The 17,974-nt window shown below is 40.9% G+C and overlaps 1 protein-coding gene across 1 annotated transcript in view; it reads right to left on the bottom strand.

Moving 5' to 3' along the window:
* Positions 1-4,960: 4,960 nt before the first annotated feature.
* LOC126174890 (intraflagellar transport protein 88 homolog) overlaps positions 4,961-17,974 on the bottom strand; it is an 87,468-nt gene continuing 74,454 nt past the window's right edge. The window contains exons 16-17 of the mRNA XM_049921316.1: positions 17,438-17,671; positions 4,961-5,589 (exon numbers count right to left, since the gene is read on the bottom strand). Coding sequence (XP_049777273.1) covers positions 5,465-5,589; positions 17,438-17,671 — 359 coding nt within the window. The 3' untranslated portion in view covers positions 4,961-5,464. The remainder of the gene's footprint in view (positions 5,590-17,437; positions 17,672-17,974) is intronic.

Genomic DNA, 17,974 nt, shown 5'->3' with positions numbered 1-17,974 from the left:
TCACACTGCAACATTGGGGTAGGTTTTCAGTTTTCACATCATTTCAATTGCACACTTTGATGCACCTTTTATCCATACTGCAACAGAACTGTCTCTGCAGAATGCCCAGAATGTGTACTCTCTTCTAACAAGGTGCCACTCATTTTGCACAATGGTCTTAGTTCCTATGTACCTGTAGTGTTGTTATCTAGACTGAATACAGTGATTGTGAAGCAGAATGCAGTGTCCATGTGAGATAGAACATCCAAATGTGCCCACAAAAAAGGCACCCTTCAACTGTAAATGACATAAGCCACTCTTATCCTAGTGTTCTATTTGGCTTTATTTAGACTACATGCTCTCTCACCAGCATCATCAGGGTAGGGTGACTTACATCAATTACAGTTGAGGGGTCCTTTTTGTGTGGGCACAATTGAATATTTTATTTGATGAGCAATGTACAGCAGATATGTTGCCTTGGAAGTTAGGTTGGGTATGGAAATGTGTACTACTGTTTATAGGGTTGCTCAACAGGGTGAATTTGAATGACTCCAATTACCTTTTTTTCTCTGGTACTGTTAGCTTGTCTTGGTCTTGCCGTTTAGAGGTATTATTTTGTTTTAACTTAGAGATACACTTGAAAACAGGGCTGGGTCCCTGAAGCCTGGTACTGGACTAAATACCTGTCTAAATGTTGCAGATGGGAATTGTGGAATTCCTGCAAGCAAAAATTTATTAAATGTTATATTTAAAATTATGCAAATATCTTTATACTTCAAGTAAAATGTCATGGCAAATGCTTTAAATATATATGGAAGGGGCTTGTATTTCATGTCTTTTCAACAGTTACATCATCACAGACCAAGCACAAGTCTGGATGGGACAAGGACAGGGAAGGAAACTGCCCATATCCTTGTCAAACAAACCATCCCATAATTCACCTCGAATGACGTAAAGAAACCATAGAAAACCTAAATATATATGATCAAACAAACATTTGAACCCCATACTCTAATGAAATATTCTTATAGTAATGCCAGTATCTGATCTGTTTGCAGCACTATGCATCTATGAGAAAGAGTACATCAGAAATTGTTATTCTGATTTGATGGCATCCAGTGAGGTTGCAAATGTTCTAGCCCTGATCAGATAGTATACAAATGAAATGTACTGTGCAGGTTGTGTAATGGTAAAAAGCCCAACAAAGCAGAAAATAAATTGCACCTTTTACATCAAATTTGTGTCTTTGCACTGTCTCCTCCACTGCTACAGCTGCCAGTGTAGAGCTCCTTCTCATCGAATGTTAAACATTCAGTTACTCCCATTCAACACTGAAGTGCCAACGAAACTGGTATAGGCATGCGTATTCAAGTACAGAGATATGTAAACGGGCAGAATACGGCTCTGTGGTCAGCAATGCCTATATAAGACAACAAGTGTCTGGTGTAGTTGTTAGAGCAGTTACTGCTGCTACAATGGCATGCTATCAAGATTTAAGCAAGTTTGAATGTTGTGTTATAGTTGGCACATGAGTGCTGGGACACAACATCTCTGAGGTAGCAATGAAGGAGGGATTTTTCTGTATGGCCATTTCATGAGTGTATCATGACTATCGGGAATCTGGTAAAACATCAAATCTCCGACATTGCTGCGGCCAGAAAAATATCCTGCGCGAACGGGACCAGCGACGACTGCAGAGAATCGGTCAGCGTAACACAAATGCAACCCTCCTGCAAATTGCTGCAGATTACAATGCTGGGCCATCAACAAGTGTCAGTTTGCAAACCATCCGGTGAAACATCATCGATATGAGCTTTCGTAGCCGAAGGCCCACTCATGTACCCTTGCTGACTGCACGACAGAAAGCTTTAGGCCTTGCCTGGGCCCGTCAGCACCGACACTGGACTGTTGATGACTGGAAACGTGTTGCCTGGTCGGATGAGCCTCGTTTCAAATTGTAAGGAGCGGACGGTCGTGTACGGTTATGGAGACAACCTCATGAAACCATAGACCGTACATGTCACCAGGGGATTGTTCAAGCTGTTGGAGGCTCTGTAATGGTGTGCGGCGTGAGCAGTCGGAATGATATGGGACTCCTGATATGTCTAGACATGACTCTGACAGGTGACACATAAGTAAGAGTTATGTCTGATCACCTGCATCCATTCATCTCCATTGTTATTATTCTAGATGGCAACAGCTATATTCATGTGGCTGCACACGCACGTGAGCCCGCGCCCCCCCCCCCCCCCCCCACACACACACACACACTGGTTTGAAGACACTCAGGCACCATATTGCACCTCGACCAGCCCACTAATCTTAATTACATAGAAAACATCTGGGACTATTTTGAACAGCACGTTATGCGTAGTAATCTACATCCCCACAATTTGGTAGTTCTATGGCATCTAATGGCTTCTGTTGGATGTGGCAATTACTCAAGAAACTTATAGACACTCTACTTCACCAAACTGAGACCGTTATCACAGCAAGAGGCGGTGTCATATGGTGCTATTTTTATGCCTCCTGAAGGTGATGGGGGCCATTTTAAGGTCCAAGGGACAAAAGCAACTGAGAGGGGCACTAGAGGTGTTGAAGTGCAAAATTTAGATGCAGTGGTATCATAATTAGCAGTAAAAACTGACACAGGTGAAAGTATACGATAACAGAAGAAAAACAGTACCAGTAAATGCGGATCCACAACCGAATCACTTGCGAGATAATTGCATATGTGTGACCCACCACTGATTTCAGTATCAAATATTGCCCTTGTTAATAGAACTGTACTGTATTAATTGGGATACATTTCAGTCAAGGCCTGCCTTAGCAAGAAATACAGGGTAATTCAGCTGCTCCTACCTATAGGTAACTCACAATGCCTTCAAATATAATGAGCATGCATCCATTCTTGGCCACTGTGCATTCCAATTGACATGAACAATTGCAGCAGGATAATGTGACAACCCACATGTTTATAATTGCTACAGAGTGGCTCCAGGAACAGTCTTCTGTGTTTAAACACTTCCGCTGGCCCCCAGATTCCCCAGACAAGAACATTATTGAACATATCTGGGATGCCTTGTAACATGCTGTTCATAAGAGATCACCACTTTCTCATATTCTTATGGGTTTATGGGCAGCCCTGCAGAATTCATGGTGTCAGTTCCCTCCAGCAGTACTTCAGACATTAGTTGAGTCCATGCCACATCATGTTGCAGCACTTCTGCATGCTCGCAGGGACCCTACACGATATTAGGTAGGTGTATCAATTTCTTTGGCTCTTCAGTGTATAAATCGCACCGCAGATTTTAGAAATCTGACTACTCTTCTTGTTACCCAGAACTTTTGCTGTTACATTCTTTGCAGAAGTGTGAGGTTCTTCAAACATTTGAAGTCCATATTTTCATATCACAATGTGACCGAAAATTACTCAAAGCTTCCTGAATTGAAGGATGGAGTTAAAGTGCAGATAGACAAGAAATTCAGTTCATTTCACCCCCACATTATAGAAATTGATAAATGAACAACACAAACGAAGAATTTCCATTTAGTGCTGCAACTAAAAAGGATGGATGAACAGAAGGGGGAGCTGTCATCACTGACCAAGGACCAAATGAATTTCTATAACAGATTTGCAACCAATTGTTGAACAAACTCAGGTAAAAGACAGATTTCACTAAGGGTACAAAGACCACATATGAACATCCTAAGGGACACTTGGAAAGCATATAAAATGTCTCACTGAACCTGTATACATTTATACTTGTTAAAAAAGTCTCACCGTCTGGCTACAGAGGAGCATTCCCCTTGTAACTCAGTAGCACTTAGTACTGGAGCAACTGAATTACATTCTCTGCAAGGGTTACGATTACCTCTCACCATGCCCTGAAATGAGAAATATCCTGCCCACTATCCTTCTCACCCCTCCAACAGTAGTATTCCACCGTCCACCAAACCTACACTATATACTCGTCCATCCTTACACAACCCCTGCCCCAAACCCTTACCTCACTTCATACCCCTGTAATAGACCTATTTGCAAGACCTGTCACATACATCCTCCCACCACCACCTACTCCAGTCCGGTTACTAGCATCACCTATCCCATCAAAGGCTGGGCTACCTGTGAAACCAGTCATATAATCTACAAGCTAAGCAGCAACCACTATGCTGCATTCTATCTCGGCATGACAACCAACAAGCCGTCTGTCCGCAGGAATGGCTGCCAACAAATTGTGGCCAAGAAACAAGTGGACCACCCTGTTGCTTAACACACTGCCAAACATGATACCTTTCATTTCAGTCACTGCTTCACGGCCTGTGCCATATGGGTCCTTCTCACCAACACCATCTTTCCTGAACTGTGCAGGGGGGAACTTTCCCTGCAATACATCATACGTTCCCGTAACCCTCCTGGCCTTAATCTTTGTTAGTCACTGTCCTCACCCATCCAGTCTCTTCCCTGTCCCCATTCCAGCACTTCACTGCTGTCATTCCACCATCACAAACAGTCTTATTATTTCTCTCTTTTTCCGTTACTTCCTCCCCCTCACCCCCTCCCCACCTCTCCGCTGCTCTCCATCTCACCTGCAGCACTTCACTGTCTGCTGCCACCACCACCACCATACTATCCCTCTCTCTCCATGCCCCAGCCTCCTCCTTACTCCCACTCAGTCACCATTCCTACCGTGAACTGGTGCTGTTGCTCGCAGTGTGGTTTCAGTAGCCTGAGACTGCAGTCGTGTGTGTGTGTGTGTGTGTGTGTGTGTGTGTGTGTGTGTGTGTGTGTGTGTGTGTGTGTGTGCCATCTGTTGTTGTTCTTCCTGTAAAGCACATCACAGACAGTTCACTCAAAAGCTGGTGCAATTTTATGAGCTGTTACATGTATTTATGAGCCATTCATCAATTAATAGTTCCCAAAAAATTGTTTTAGCTTTAAGTAAAACTATAAGATATTGTTTGTGCATTACTACTTTAATAAATACACAAAATGAATAGGTACAGTCACACATGAGATTAGCACCTCTTAATTACAGAGACAATTTCTTTATCAAGAGAGGATTAGGTATGGTCTATCCACAGGTTTCATTACATTTTTTGCTAGTATTAATGACTAGAAGCACATTGCATGAAACATGTAATATTCTTGCAATATAGTAACTGTAGGTACAAAAGTTATATTCAAAATAAACTAAAGGCAGTGCCTCTTTAATAAGTGAGATCTGTGGACGGAATTGTCACTAACTGTAACATATAAGCAGATACTCATGAAGTCATAAAATTTAAAATGTATTCACGTAAGAGAGAACAGTGCATGGAATTCTGTTAATTCTCATACAGTCTCTGCTGAACTGTGATATCTGTATTCTTACATCACAGACTTTTTACCAATGATTATTTGGCAACATATGTTGTGCCACACAAATGAAGAAAGTAAATATTATGCCTTAGGCCTTGAATATCTATACCAATACAGAAATATTTATTCTGGGAGTAGGTCATCCCCAAGTTCCTCATCAGCAAACTCATCATCTTGTGAAGGTTTGCGTCCAGCTGATGTCCGTGGTCTTTCTGTAAGTGGTCCCAAAGGATCACTGTAACTGGCATCTGAAATAAGTAGTTTTAATAAAGTTATTTCTCAATTACATGCAACAATAAAGTTATTTCTCAATTAAATGCAAATAATATTGAATATTAATAAGATAATTATTTCTATCTTGAAGCAGAAACCTTGAGTTTTTTATTATATGCCTATAGGTAAGTACTTGCATTTTATGTCCATACACAATAAAGTGGAGAAAAAAACAAGCTGTATGTACATATGTCTGATGCTTAGGCATTAAATATGTAGAAGTGTTAGCTGAGCAGAATTACGTCTGTCAGTAAATCTTTGATAATTTACAACTTGTCTAGGTATCTGAAACCAGGTTGTGGTAGCCCAATTTATGATTTGCATAATGTTCTAATGATGGAAAAAACCAAGCTCTTACATCCAAATAACAAGAAGCATCCCACTCGTGACAGAATACCATAATGGACTTGACACATAAATGAATAGAAGGTAAACAACATTTATTTAAAATACGTTTGGAATCAGAAGGTTTTTTTGAAAGTCGTGACTGTCTGTGTAATACCCTTGGTTAAATTTAGCTGACTTAGGCACAAATAATAGTTTATTTTAATACAGTCTGCAGACTGAGTTTCAATGAATTTCGTGTGTGTGTGTGTGTGTGTGTGTGTGTGTGTGTGTGTGTACTAGCTCAAATTTACATACTGCCAGAACTTTCCATTATTATGAATGGATCAATAAACAGGCACAACAACTTCATTATCCACACAAATCCATCCCTGATGACCTACCTACACCACTGACAGGTATCTCCCATCATACAATCACCACAATTTTGTCAGACTCTAACATAGCCTACACAATCATCACTAACCCAATGTTCCAACCCAGAAAATTGATATCACTGGGAACATGCATCATATACCCACCTACAACCATCAACTCCAGCCAGATGACTGACAAACATCACAGTTCTACAGACTGAGCCATAATTAATGTATGACATGATTTGTTTATAATGAGGATATCAAATATTCAATTTGTATGTACTTGGAGGTACATCACATTTTATGCACTTTAGCGTGACTCAGACCTAAATGCGAATTATTTAGGAATAAAGGAGATGATCCACTGAAAGGCAGACACAGTATCATTGATAGGTACACAGACAAAAGGTGCAGAGCTTGGCTAAGTTTAGGCCAGGAAAGTTATGGGAGCAAAGGATGTGCTGCAAGGATAGCTCTCATCTGCACAGCTCAGAAAAGCTGGTGGTGGTGGGAAGGATCCAGATGGCACGGGTTGTGAAGCAGCCACTGAGATCTCACATGTTGTTCCCTGCTGCATGTTGTGCAACTGGGTGGTCCACCCTGTTTTTGGCAACAGTTTGGTGGTGGCCATTCACTGTAGTTGACAGCTGGTTGGTTGCCATACCAATGTAAAACACAATGCAGTGGTTGCAACACAGCTGGTATATAACATGGCTGCTTTCACAGGTTTACCAGCCTCTGATAGGGTAAGATATATCTATGATGGGACTGGATTAGATGGTGCTGGGTGGATGGATTGGACAGGTCTTGCATCTGGGTCTTCCACAGCGATATGATCCCTGTGGCAAGGGATTTGGGTGGGAGTGGCATAGGGATGGACTAGAATTTTGTGGAGGTTGAGTGGGTGGTGGAACACCACTTTGGGAGGGTTTAGAAGTACCTTGGGTAGGATGTCCCTCATTTCAGGGCATCATGATAGATAATCAGAACCATGACGAAAGGTGTGGTTCAATCATTCCAGGAAAGGGTGGTACTGGGTGAAAAGGGGTGGTTGGTCCTTGGAGGTGGATATGAGGATCAGGTGTGTGTGAAGATCTCTCATGCCATATCCTCACATACCCACCCATCTGCCACCTGCCCCCTCTATCTGCACCCCTAGCTATCCCACAGACGGCATGAGCTGCTAGATGCTTTCCCCCAACTCCCTCCCTGCCTCATTCCATCCCTCACCCAACCCGACCCCACACCTCCCATCTCACCCCAGTATGCTCACTGCGAACCAGGAAAGAGCTGGCAGTCAACTGAGCACAGTGTAGCCAAGCTCTGTGCCTTTTGTTTGTGTATCTATGACGCTGCTGCACTTTTGCCTTTTGGTCGGTCATCTCCTTCACTCCTAAATAATCCGTAATCCTCAACCAGAACATTCCATACATTATCAGACCTAAATGCTTGTTACATCCCACAAGCTATCCAAATCCTTCCTCCTATAAGAAATATCAATGAACTTTGGAGTTGGAAACTTGCCTTCCTCGGCAATTAGTCTTACACTCACCTTCACCTTTTCTCGTTCCTTCCCCTATCTTTCTTCTGCTCAGCCCCCTAGCTCCCCTTCTTCACCTGTTTGTCAAACCCTATTCAATCTCTTTTCACCACTTTTTGCCTTGCCTCCTCTGTCACCTCGATTTCTTCCCCACAAACATATTCCCTCACACGAATTCTGCTCAATACTTCGCAATTTTCCACTAATCTATCTCACTAATCAGCTGAAAACACAAACTTACTCTTCTCTATCCCTATCCCTTATTTCTTCATTTGATTTTTTCACCTTTTATTTCATCCATCATTTTTGACCTTGTTTTTGTGCTTCTTCGCGTGTACTTTTTGACTTTGCAACTCTGTAGATATCATTTGCTCTGTCCTGACGACCTTTCCTTCACATTCTTTGTATGTTCTTCTTAATCTGAGTCTGAGTGGCCTACTCCACCCCCCCCCCCTCTCCTCCCCCCGACCCCTTGTTGCCAGACTTCCACACTGAAGTAGGAATGCTAGACCATCCCTGATAGTTTTGGTTTTGCATTTCTATTAGCTGTAGTAAGAATTCCAGCTTCTAAAAATAAGAACTGGCCAGTCCATCTTGCTTTATGTAAGTATAATCTATAACATGTGTAAATCTGCAACCAGGGTTGCCAAATTGCAGTAACTTCACACTGATTCACAAAAATAGCTGATTAAAATTCTTGCAGTGGAAAGGAAAGTTAATTTGCTGGAACTTAGATAGCAAAGGAAGACGTGATAGTTACGTAATGCTTATGATTGCCAGATTGTGTGCTAATTTCCATGGTAAAATTCCAAACTTATCTGCACTGTGAGAAGATAAAACTTGTTGATGTTGATTTGTCTGTGGAAATGGAATGCTAAGCACAGATTTTCCTTTAATGTTTTCCATGAAGAGAAGACCATGCAGTGACACAGGGTTTCATCCTGTGTCTTATTCAGATTGCATCAACCCAGAAATAAAAATGGTATTACATTTCACAAGTATCCATTACAGCCAGCCACATGATCAGCTATCCACCCAAGGCAACATACAAATGTAAACCAGCTGCATTACAATGTTGCACAGACTAACAATGCCTAAACTGTCCCAAATATTCATTAATAGATACTAGAGTTAAATTAGAATAATGCACAATGTAGTATACATTAAACTGAAGGGAATTCCAGGAAACTTGGAAGACAAATAATTTCATCAGAAGTTGTGGAGAAAAAACTGACATTGGACTGTCATCGATATCTTGCATTGTGAGTCTCTTAAGACTGGTAGCACCGCAGACACGACTAGAAGTGTAGCAGCAAGCTGGCACAGCCAGCTGCTATTTATGTCCAGCCACAGAGCTCTATGCTCGATCTGTGTTCAGCTGCAAGTCTGTGCCACAGAGCTATTTGAGTGTGTTAACAAGTGTCAGTGGGCAAAGTGCTGTCCATGTAGTCTACACAGTGTTGCTATCTAATTACTGTACTGTATCGTACTGCCAGTGAATTGAACACTGAGTATGTATGAACAATTGATTTAGGCTCTTGATATGACACCACATTGGTGACGAGTTGCTTCAGAACCTGTGGTTCTGTGTTCTTCCACAAGTTGGAGCACTTTGTTTACTGTGTTTGTGTACTCTTTCTGAATAATCATGTCCATTATATGCCCAAAATTTTCTCTGACACAGGCTGTTCTGTTACAGGGGCAGCACATTCAACTACTGCTGCAGAGCTTCATTCAACTGGCACAGGTACCAACTATGGCAGCTATGCCACAATGAGCTAATTCTGCACCCAAGTTTTGAAATTTTGTCAGCCAACAAGAGGAGTGGACCAAATACCAGGGCAACTTGAGGTGCACTTCTCTGCTTACAACATAAAAAGTATACAGAACATAGCTCATTTTATTGCTAATCTGGGTGCCAAAGAATTTTGTTTGTGCCTCAACTTATTCCCAGACTTTCATCCACAAGTCACATACTATGTGTCATTAATGCATGCACATTTTGAATATCATATGCATGTTATAGCTGCCCGTTACAAGGTCTTTCAGCTGAGGAAGCAGCCTGAGCAAATAAAATGACAGTGGATAACCAAATTACAGTCTCACCAGATGCTGTACATTCAAGTGTTCTTGTGGACTTTCACAAAGTGATGCTGTGCTCTGTGATGTTACTACGCAAAATGTGTCTGATGCATGCATTTGTACTGCAATTTTGAAGTTACCTACTCCTAATCAGGAAACTGTATTCTCCACTGCAGATCCACAGGATATTTTAGATGTGGCAGAAACTGACTTGCAGGCTCTGGCCATTTCATTAGTTAAAAGAGCGAAACAAAATCAGTCCACTGTTTAATCAGAGGTCATTCATCATGCAAAGCCTAGTTTGATAAACAATAAGTCACTGAAAATTTTTGGTCTCGATTCTTTTGATTTGTTGATCTTGCTACTCAAGATAATGTCTTGCAAGTGAATGCTGGAGTGCCCCAAGACAGTCTCAGTAAATTGTGAATAAGCAAAGTAAATTATTTCAAGAAGGACTTGGGAAAGCTCAGGATTTCAGGCTCATATAACACTTAACGATAATGCTCAGCCAAGATTTTATCGCACTAGGTCTGTCCCACACACAAATTGTGATCAAGTCGAGCAGGAACTACAAAGTTGGCAGGAAATTGGGGTAATTCAACCTGTTTCTATGTATCACTGAGCATCCCCACTGGCTGTTATGAAAAAGCCGTTGGGCAGATTAGGGGTCTTAGCAGATTTCAGATCTACAGTTAATCCTATGAATGTGGTTGACTCCTCCCCCTTACCTCAGTCAAAGAACTTATGGATAAATTGGGATAGGATCACTTCTTTTCCAAAACAGACTTACAAGAAGCATAACTGGAGGTGCTGCTGGTCAAGCAGGCTAAACATTTTTTTGTCATCACTATGCACTTGGAGCTATTCCAGTTTTGATGCCTACCATTTGGCAGTGTATTATCTCCCACCATTTTTCAACTGTTTTAGGAACAGCTGACAGTAAACGTCCCTTCATTTTCCAACTACCTGGCTGATATTGTGGTGTTGGGTTGCGCACTAGCAGATCATTTATACAACTTGGAATGTCTATTCAAAGTGTTTTCAGAATAGGCCTCAAGTGTAACAAGGTAAAATCCTTGGGTCATGACATTCATTCTCAGGGTTTTAATCCAGTACAGTTGCATTTCTTGTGATCCAAGATTTGGCAGTACCTCATGATGTTAAGGATCTGCAAGCAGTTATGGGCAAAACCTCATGTTATATCAAATTTACACCTAATGCAGCACAGATTGCTTAACCAGATGCACAGGAAATGTGTTCTGTTTATGTGCTCCAAAAAAGGTAAGTAAGCTTTTCAAAGTTTCCACGATACCCTCATCAGTGATCACTGTCTGATTCATTTTGACCCAAACAAGCCAGTTACTCACACAGGACTGGAGTGGTACTCTCCCACAAGGTAGGTTCTACTGACAGGGGTAGGGTCTACTGACAGCGTACCTATAGTCATTTGGAAAAAGTGGTGCTCATCATTATATAAATGGTAAACAAATTTCATTAGTATTTGTGTGGGTGATACTTCAGTCTTGTTAACCCATTCACTGCTGAGTGGGTCACAGCGTGTGCACTTCTGTGTGCAGTTGGGATGCTCCACACGGCAGTGACCACTGTGCCGAGCACAATAAGGACATCAGCAACACAATTCCTTCCATATTTTGTTCATGCGGCATGCTGCACATCATGCATCTCCTTACAGGTCCATGTTGTTTTACTGATGGTTTGATAGTGCTTGGAAAGTGTCTTTCTCAAAGCTGCAAAGGATTTATGAACATCATAGACTGTGGGAATTTAGCACTCACAGGCCTAACGTGTTTTGTGAACATACTCCATTGAGCTATGTTGCATATTGTACTTGTCCACTGTACATAAAGGCTCATTGTAATCCAACACACATCTTGGTTTAAATTTGTAGGTATTCCTTTGGCAGTGCATTTTTACATCTGATTTCATTGCAGCTGTATGGAATGACATGAACATAGATACATCTCTTTTGTCATGCCGCTTTGAAGCCATCATATTGTCTATTGACATAAATTCCATCTCTCCTATTTGTAATGTAGCTTCAAGTTTTGGCATACCTTTCCTGTTCATGCAAACAGTACGTACTGCATTTGTTGTTCTTTTTGTTCACATATAGCAAGTGTTACAGTGTGCATTTCCAATCAAAACCTCAGAATGCATATATTCAACACACTCTGTTCCTGTCTGATATATATGTTGTTAGCATTACAGGTATTATGACTGTGCACCAGTATACAGGGTGAAGAAAAATATGTGCACGCAGACTTCGAAGCACAATTTCTCACATAATGACAATGCAAAAATGTCTCTCACAAAATTTCGCCCTGCACATATTTCAGGCAGTAAATGGACATTGAAGATCAGCAATCTGGCAACACTGTAATCATGCATATGGTAACTTCCTCTGTCAGGATGTAGCAGTAGTGCTGTGCAGTTGGTGCAGTGGATAACGTTTTGTGTAAGCATGAAGGAGGTCGAGGGCTCGTTTCTGGGATGTGGATTATTTATTTTCATTTGCTAAAAGTAGTCTGCATGGTATGGTATCTGGCATCTTAATCATCATACAGCAATTAAGGTGGGTCTTCTACAAAACATTTGCAATTACGATTATGAACACAGAAATGGAAATACAATCATTTTCATTGGTCAGCTTTTAAAGAAGCCTTTTGCATGTCATGGACACAAATTGTTTCACACCACTGCATCTACTAGATTCTAAACCTGTTTTCTATGTACCTCCCCCCCCCCCCCACCCCCCATTGGTCCCATTGATTAATATCATTAATTATATTATTATTATTATTATTAATTATTCTTGCCACATTCAGGACCATACATTACCAGTAGGGCTAGCAATGTGCTTTGCAAATAATTTCGATGGGACCATGGGGAGAAGGTACACGGGAAACAGGTCTGGAATCTAGTCAATGCAGTTGCACAAAACAATTCGCTTCCATGACATGCAAAAGGATTCTTTGAAAGCTGACCAGTGAAATCAACTGTACTTCCATCCCCATGTTCATAGTATGTTATTGTAAATGTTTTGTAGAAAACCCACTGTAATCTCTGTATGACGATTATGATGCCAGATACCATACCATGCAGACTACTTTCAGCAAATAAAAACAAATGTGTCTCAACCTAGAATTGAACCCTCAATCTCCTGCACGCCAATCCAAAACACTATCCACTGCACGATCTGCACAGCAATACTTTATCTGCTGACAGAGGTATTTGCCGTATATGCGATTACAGTGTTGTCTGGTTGCCTATGTTTAGTGTCCATTTACTATCCGAAATATGCGCAGGGCATAATTTTGTGACAGACATTTTTGTGTTGCCAGTATGTGAGGAATTGTGCTGTGAAGTCTGAGTGAATGAATTTTTCTTCACCCTGTATACATTTCTAGCAGTTAAAGGAAGGGTTCAGGACCACAGGTCACTGACAGCCCTGTTTACTCTAAACCTGTCCCACCATGGACAGCACAAATGTTGTAGCAGTGGGCCCTACTGTTATACAATTAACAGTATGAGCTACTGTACAAGCCCACAACTCAGCATTCCAACACTGATTTGTTGCCATGGCTATCAGCGGGTACCAATTACACCTTTCATTTGTCGGAAAATTCCTTTTTTTCACATAGATTCCCTGGATTTTGACACACTTCGTGGGTTTCCAATCAACTACGAACACACTGAGCATGAAACTGTATCTGACACAGTTCTTTGGGCAATTCTGCTGTATGTCCACAATGGGTGGCCTCCACCACATCTACAGGAGATTCCCCTCCCCCCCCCCCCCCTCCCGTGTGCAATTATTTTGCACACCAGCACACTAGCACACTATTTCCGCATTTATAGGTGTTCTCCTCCTCAACATGGAGAATGCCAATGCATGAGTCCTGGTCCCTTTGTAGCCTCCACCTTTAGGTGCTCCAGGGTCATTGGTGAGTGGTGCGTACCAACCAATTACCTCAGCCCCACTAAATGTGGCTGCATATGGATGCCCAAGTACAACAGTTGGCCATTCACTGCACACAGCCTGTGCAGAGCATCAGTCTGCTCCAGTGCATGTTGTTTTGATTGGCCATGACTAACGGGACCATGGCAATGTCTTCATTTGGATTTGGCAGGACCATTTTGGAATACTTTATGGTTGGTGGTGGTGGATTGATACAGCTAGTTCTCATTCGTTACATCAATGCAGTCCACCACAGCTACCAATATGGTGCTGGCCCTCACCACAATCTGTTGTTTTGAAGGGTTGTCTGAAGTGGAGAACAATTCACACTGGCCGACTTTCATCAGTTTTGCCAGACTAATGGCATCCAGCAACATCATGCCACAGCCATTTCATTTACAATACAATGGAGAAACTGAACATTTTGTGCACACTTATAAGGCACAAATGGACAAGTTGCATTCCTCCAGCACATTGGTTCAAGCCCTCAAGAAGTTTCTCTCCTATCGTTCCTTGCCATGAGACAGTGAGTAGCTGCTGGAGCTCCTGCATGGTCATTGACACCGTACGCTTCATCATCTCCTCCATCCACTACAAAAGCCCTATGTTATGCTGTGCCCCATGAAATTTCAGTCCCAGGATACTTGTGCTTCTCAGGGTGATTGGCAAGGGTCAGTGATGGGAAATAGGTGTTGGTTACAGATGTTTTGGCAGATCTTTGTGTACCAACCAGAGTCCAATGGATTGCACCACCAGAACCAGAACCAATTGCCAAACCAAGACATGGCTGAGGCCACACCTCCATGGAAGATTTGCAGTGTTGTTGCAGCCAATCATTATGTACGTCAGGCCATAGAGCTCTATGCTCAGTTTGTGTTCAGCAGCAAATCTTGTACCAAAGGGCTATTCTGGTGGGTCAACAAGTGTCGTGGACAAAGTACTGTCTGTGTAGTCTATGCAGAGGGTCTCTGCCAAATTACTGTGCTGCACTGCCAGTAAAATGCACGAGTTTGTGTTAATAGTGGATTTATGCTCATTTCTGAGCCGTCCCTCATCAGATCACATTTATTATGTAACTTAAGTGTTTGTCTTCATTAATAAATATCCTGTTTAGAAATGTGTCTCTGTTCTTTATTGTTTCAGGTCTGAACATCCCTATCCTCTAGACATGACACAATAGGCACTACTAGATGGTAGCTGAATTTAAGTAAATTAAGGAGAAAGATTAAGGTTTAATGTATGTTCATCATGACCTTATTAGAGAAAGAGCAAAAGCTTGGAATAGGGAAGGGTGGGAAAGGGACTATGTTGCGCATTTCAAAAGGAACCATCCTGGCATTCATGTTATTTAATTTAGGAAAATTATAGACAGCCAAAATCTGGATGGCAGTAGGTGGATTTGAACTGCTGTCCTCTCGAATCCAATTTTGGTGTTTTAACACCGCACCATCTCACTCTGTGTTCAAGCAAATTAGTGAACTGTTCATAAAAGGGTAACATTTCACAAAGCATAAATATTTGAAATAAAAACCAAACTTAAGGAGCAGAGCACTTAGCAAGCATGGGAAACAGTTTTATATGCAGGCCAACTGCAGAGAGAGCAATTACTGAGCACCATCGTGTAGTCTATTCTTTTCGGTAACCTACATGTTTAATCAGACTCGAGCATTTGCTGAATGAGAGTCGCCCATTACACCTTTGCACAATACAACAGAAGATGTATTCTTGCACAATAGTTAAAGAGTAAAATAAAAATCTATGCCAGGCCAGATTCAAATTTAGATTTCTTGCCTACTACGATAAGGATTTGACTGACATCATTTCATGGCACTCTATTTCATGGACTTGATCCCCACTTAACTAGTTCAATTGATAGTGAACACTGTTTTCTACTGATCAAAATGAATTTTCCATTCATTCATCAAATTATGTGCCTATTCTGAAGGAAATACTTTATGTATCTAGAATGAGTTAAAGTGCTTATTAACAGAAAGAAACAGCAGTTAGAAACTGATTCTGTATTAACAATGTCAAGAAACATAAGTTTTAAATATAAAATAAGATAAATTTTTAAAAATGATGTTTCTTTGCTCTGTCTGATGGTATAATAAAAACGACTAATTCAGATGGAAGAACAAACTCTGTCATTAGAAGTGTAAGAAAACTACTGGAAGTGTAGTTTGAATGCATATATCATCAGCACACCTGGCAGTCCAACAGCTCCATTGAAAGAATTTAATCTTTGTTGTTTAACCAGACTGCCAATTTTGTTCTTATGCTCTAAACATCATGTTGACAGACAGAATTCATAGGGCACACAATGCCAGAGTTTTTAGCAAAAGATAAGTATTATGTTCATTCAACATTGTTCTAAAATTTAAATGTTTAAGAAAGATATGTTGGGAAGGCAACAGTTATTATGAAACAGCTATCCGAGATTAGATTATCAGTTCCATGACAAATATAATCATATGAGGTAACGGTAAAGCTATCATCAACCTTACTTATAGTTTCAACAACACAATGTTTTATTAGACATAGTCCTATTGTGGTGATATGCCCTTGTCTTCCTTCAACCTTTCAACTGACTTACCTAGCCAATTACAGGGTTAACTAAAATTTAATGATGATTTCAAATCATGGTACATCTTTGCATTTTTCACATTAATAAAAAATTTGCAGAAGTAAAAGACATCATAAATGGCACAACAAATCATGGGACCAACTGGTATCAAACCCAAGTTCGAGTCCTTCAGTTTAAAAACAAAATGTTGCACCACTGTCAACAGCTATATGAAGATTTTAATAGCAGTTGTTGTTGGTGCAATATGACGTCCAACAATTACCTGCAAGCCATAGGGCAGTAACTAAAATATTAATATGCTGCTGTCTTACATGAACTAGCTATATTTTCAGGATGAGTAGGACTTCCAAAAAGTAATCAACAATAATAGAAAACCAGTTATTAAATATGCAGTCCAAACTACAGTGCAACTTGGCATTTTTCACATTAACAAGCATTACCAGAGGTGCAAGAAGTGCTAAGTGATAGATGACAACCAATACATCATACTTTTATTTTTTCAACTGATATAGTCTCTGTTACCTACATTGTAGCTTATGTGGTGTGACCAAACTCATGAAACAAAGAATTCAAAATTTTGTAAAACTGTTACTTCAGCTAACCACCTGGGACTCACTTTGTTTTCACACCTCATTTTACATTTTCTATTATAACCTGACTGCGTACCAGCAGAAATATTAGGCCAATACTTTTGTCTGAATTAGACTGTTCCTCCTATGTGGAAGAGAAATCTGAGGTATTTTGCATTATACCAATTTCAGTTAGAAAAGCAGAAAACAATTTCTCTCTTACATAATGAAACAATTAGTAATCAAAAGAATATCAAGTTAAAATGGTCAATGATTACTGATTATAAAATTAATTATAACATTTCATGATGGCTGTAACTGACAATTAAACAAAAAGCCTATAGGATATAATGACAATAATTTACCAATATGGCGCTGACTGGGCAAATAAGGTTCATCTGTGGTAGACTCTAGCAATGAGGCCTTGCTTGCCCTGCTGCTGCTTCCCGATCCTGATGCAGAGCCTGAACCTGAAGCGACCCTGCCTCCAGTCCGCTGACCAACTGCTGACACAGGAGAGCCACGTCCTCCTTGTGGGCTGAAGCTCCCAGCAGCTGAACCCCCCCGTGATGACAGACCACTTCCACCTCTACGAGATCCTGCAACAGATAAGATCTTTGGCTAACAGTTGCTGTAAATGCTACTATGGACCAAACATGCTGCCACAAAAGGCAGATAAACAACTTTCTTATTACGCCTTAAATGTTTTATTCCTAAAAGTATTTCCAAACAAATACCTCATTTGTTATCAGAATGGTCCATGGGTATTCTGCCACTTCTTGGGCAGTACATTATCTCACATTACTCATGACAAGATGCTTAACAACTATAAAATGTATGGAGGGAAAGAATCCTCCATCAAACTGTAATGACCAAGCAACTTTGATACAAAGAAAGCAATA

The sequence above is a fragment of the Schistocerca cancellata genome, chromosome 1 (genome assembly GCF_023864275.1).
Source record: "Schistocerca cancellata isolate TAMUIC-IGC-003103 chromosome 1, iqSchCanc2.1, whole genome shotgun sequence".
In the NCBI taxonomy this organism is placed as follows: domain Eukaryota; kingdom Metazoa; phylum Arthropoda; class Insecta; order Orthoptera; family Acrididae; genus Schistocerca; species Schistocerca cancellata.
Note: the sequence above shows the minus strand (reverse complement) of the source record. Positions and strands in the feature narration are given on the sequence as shown.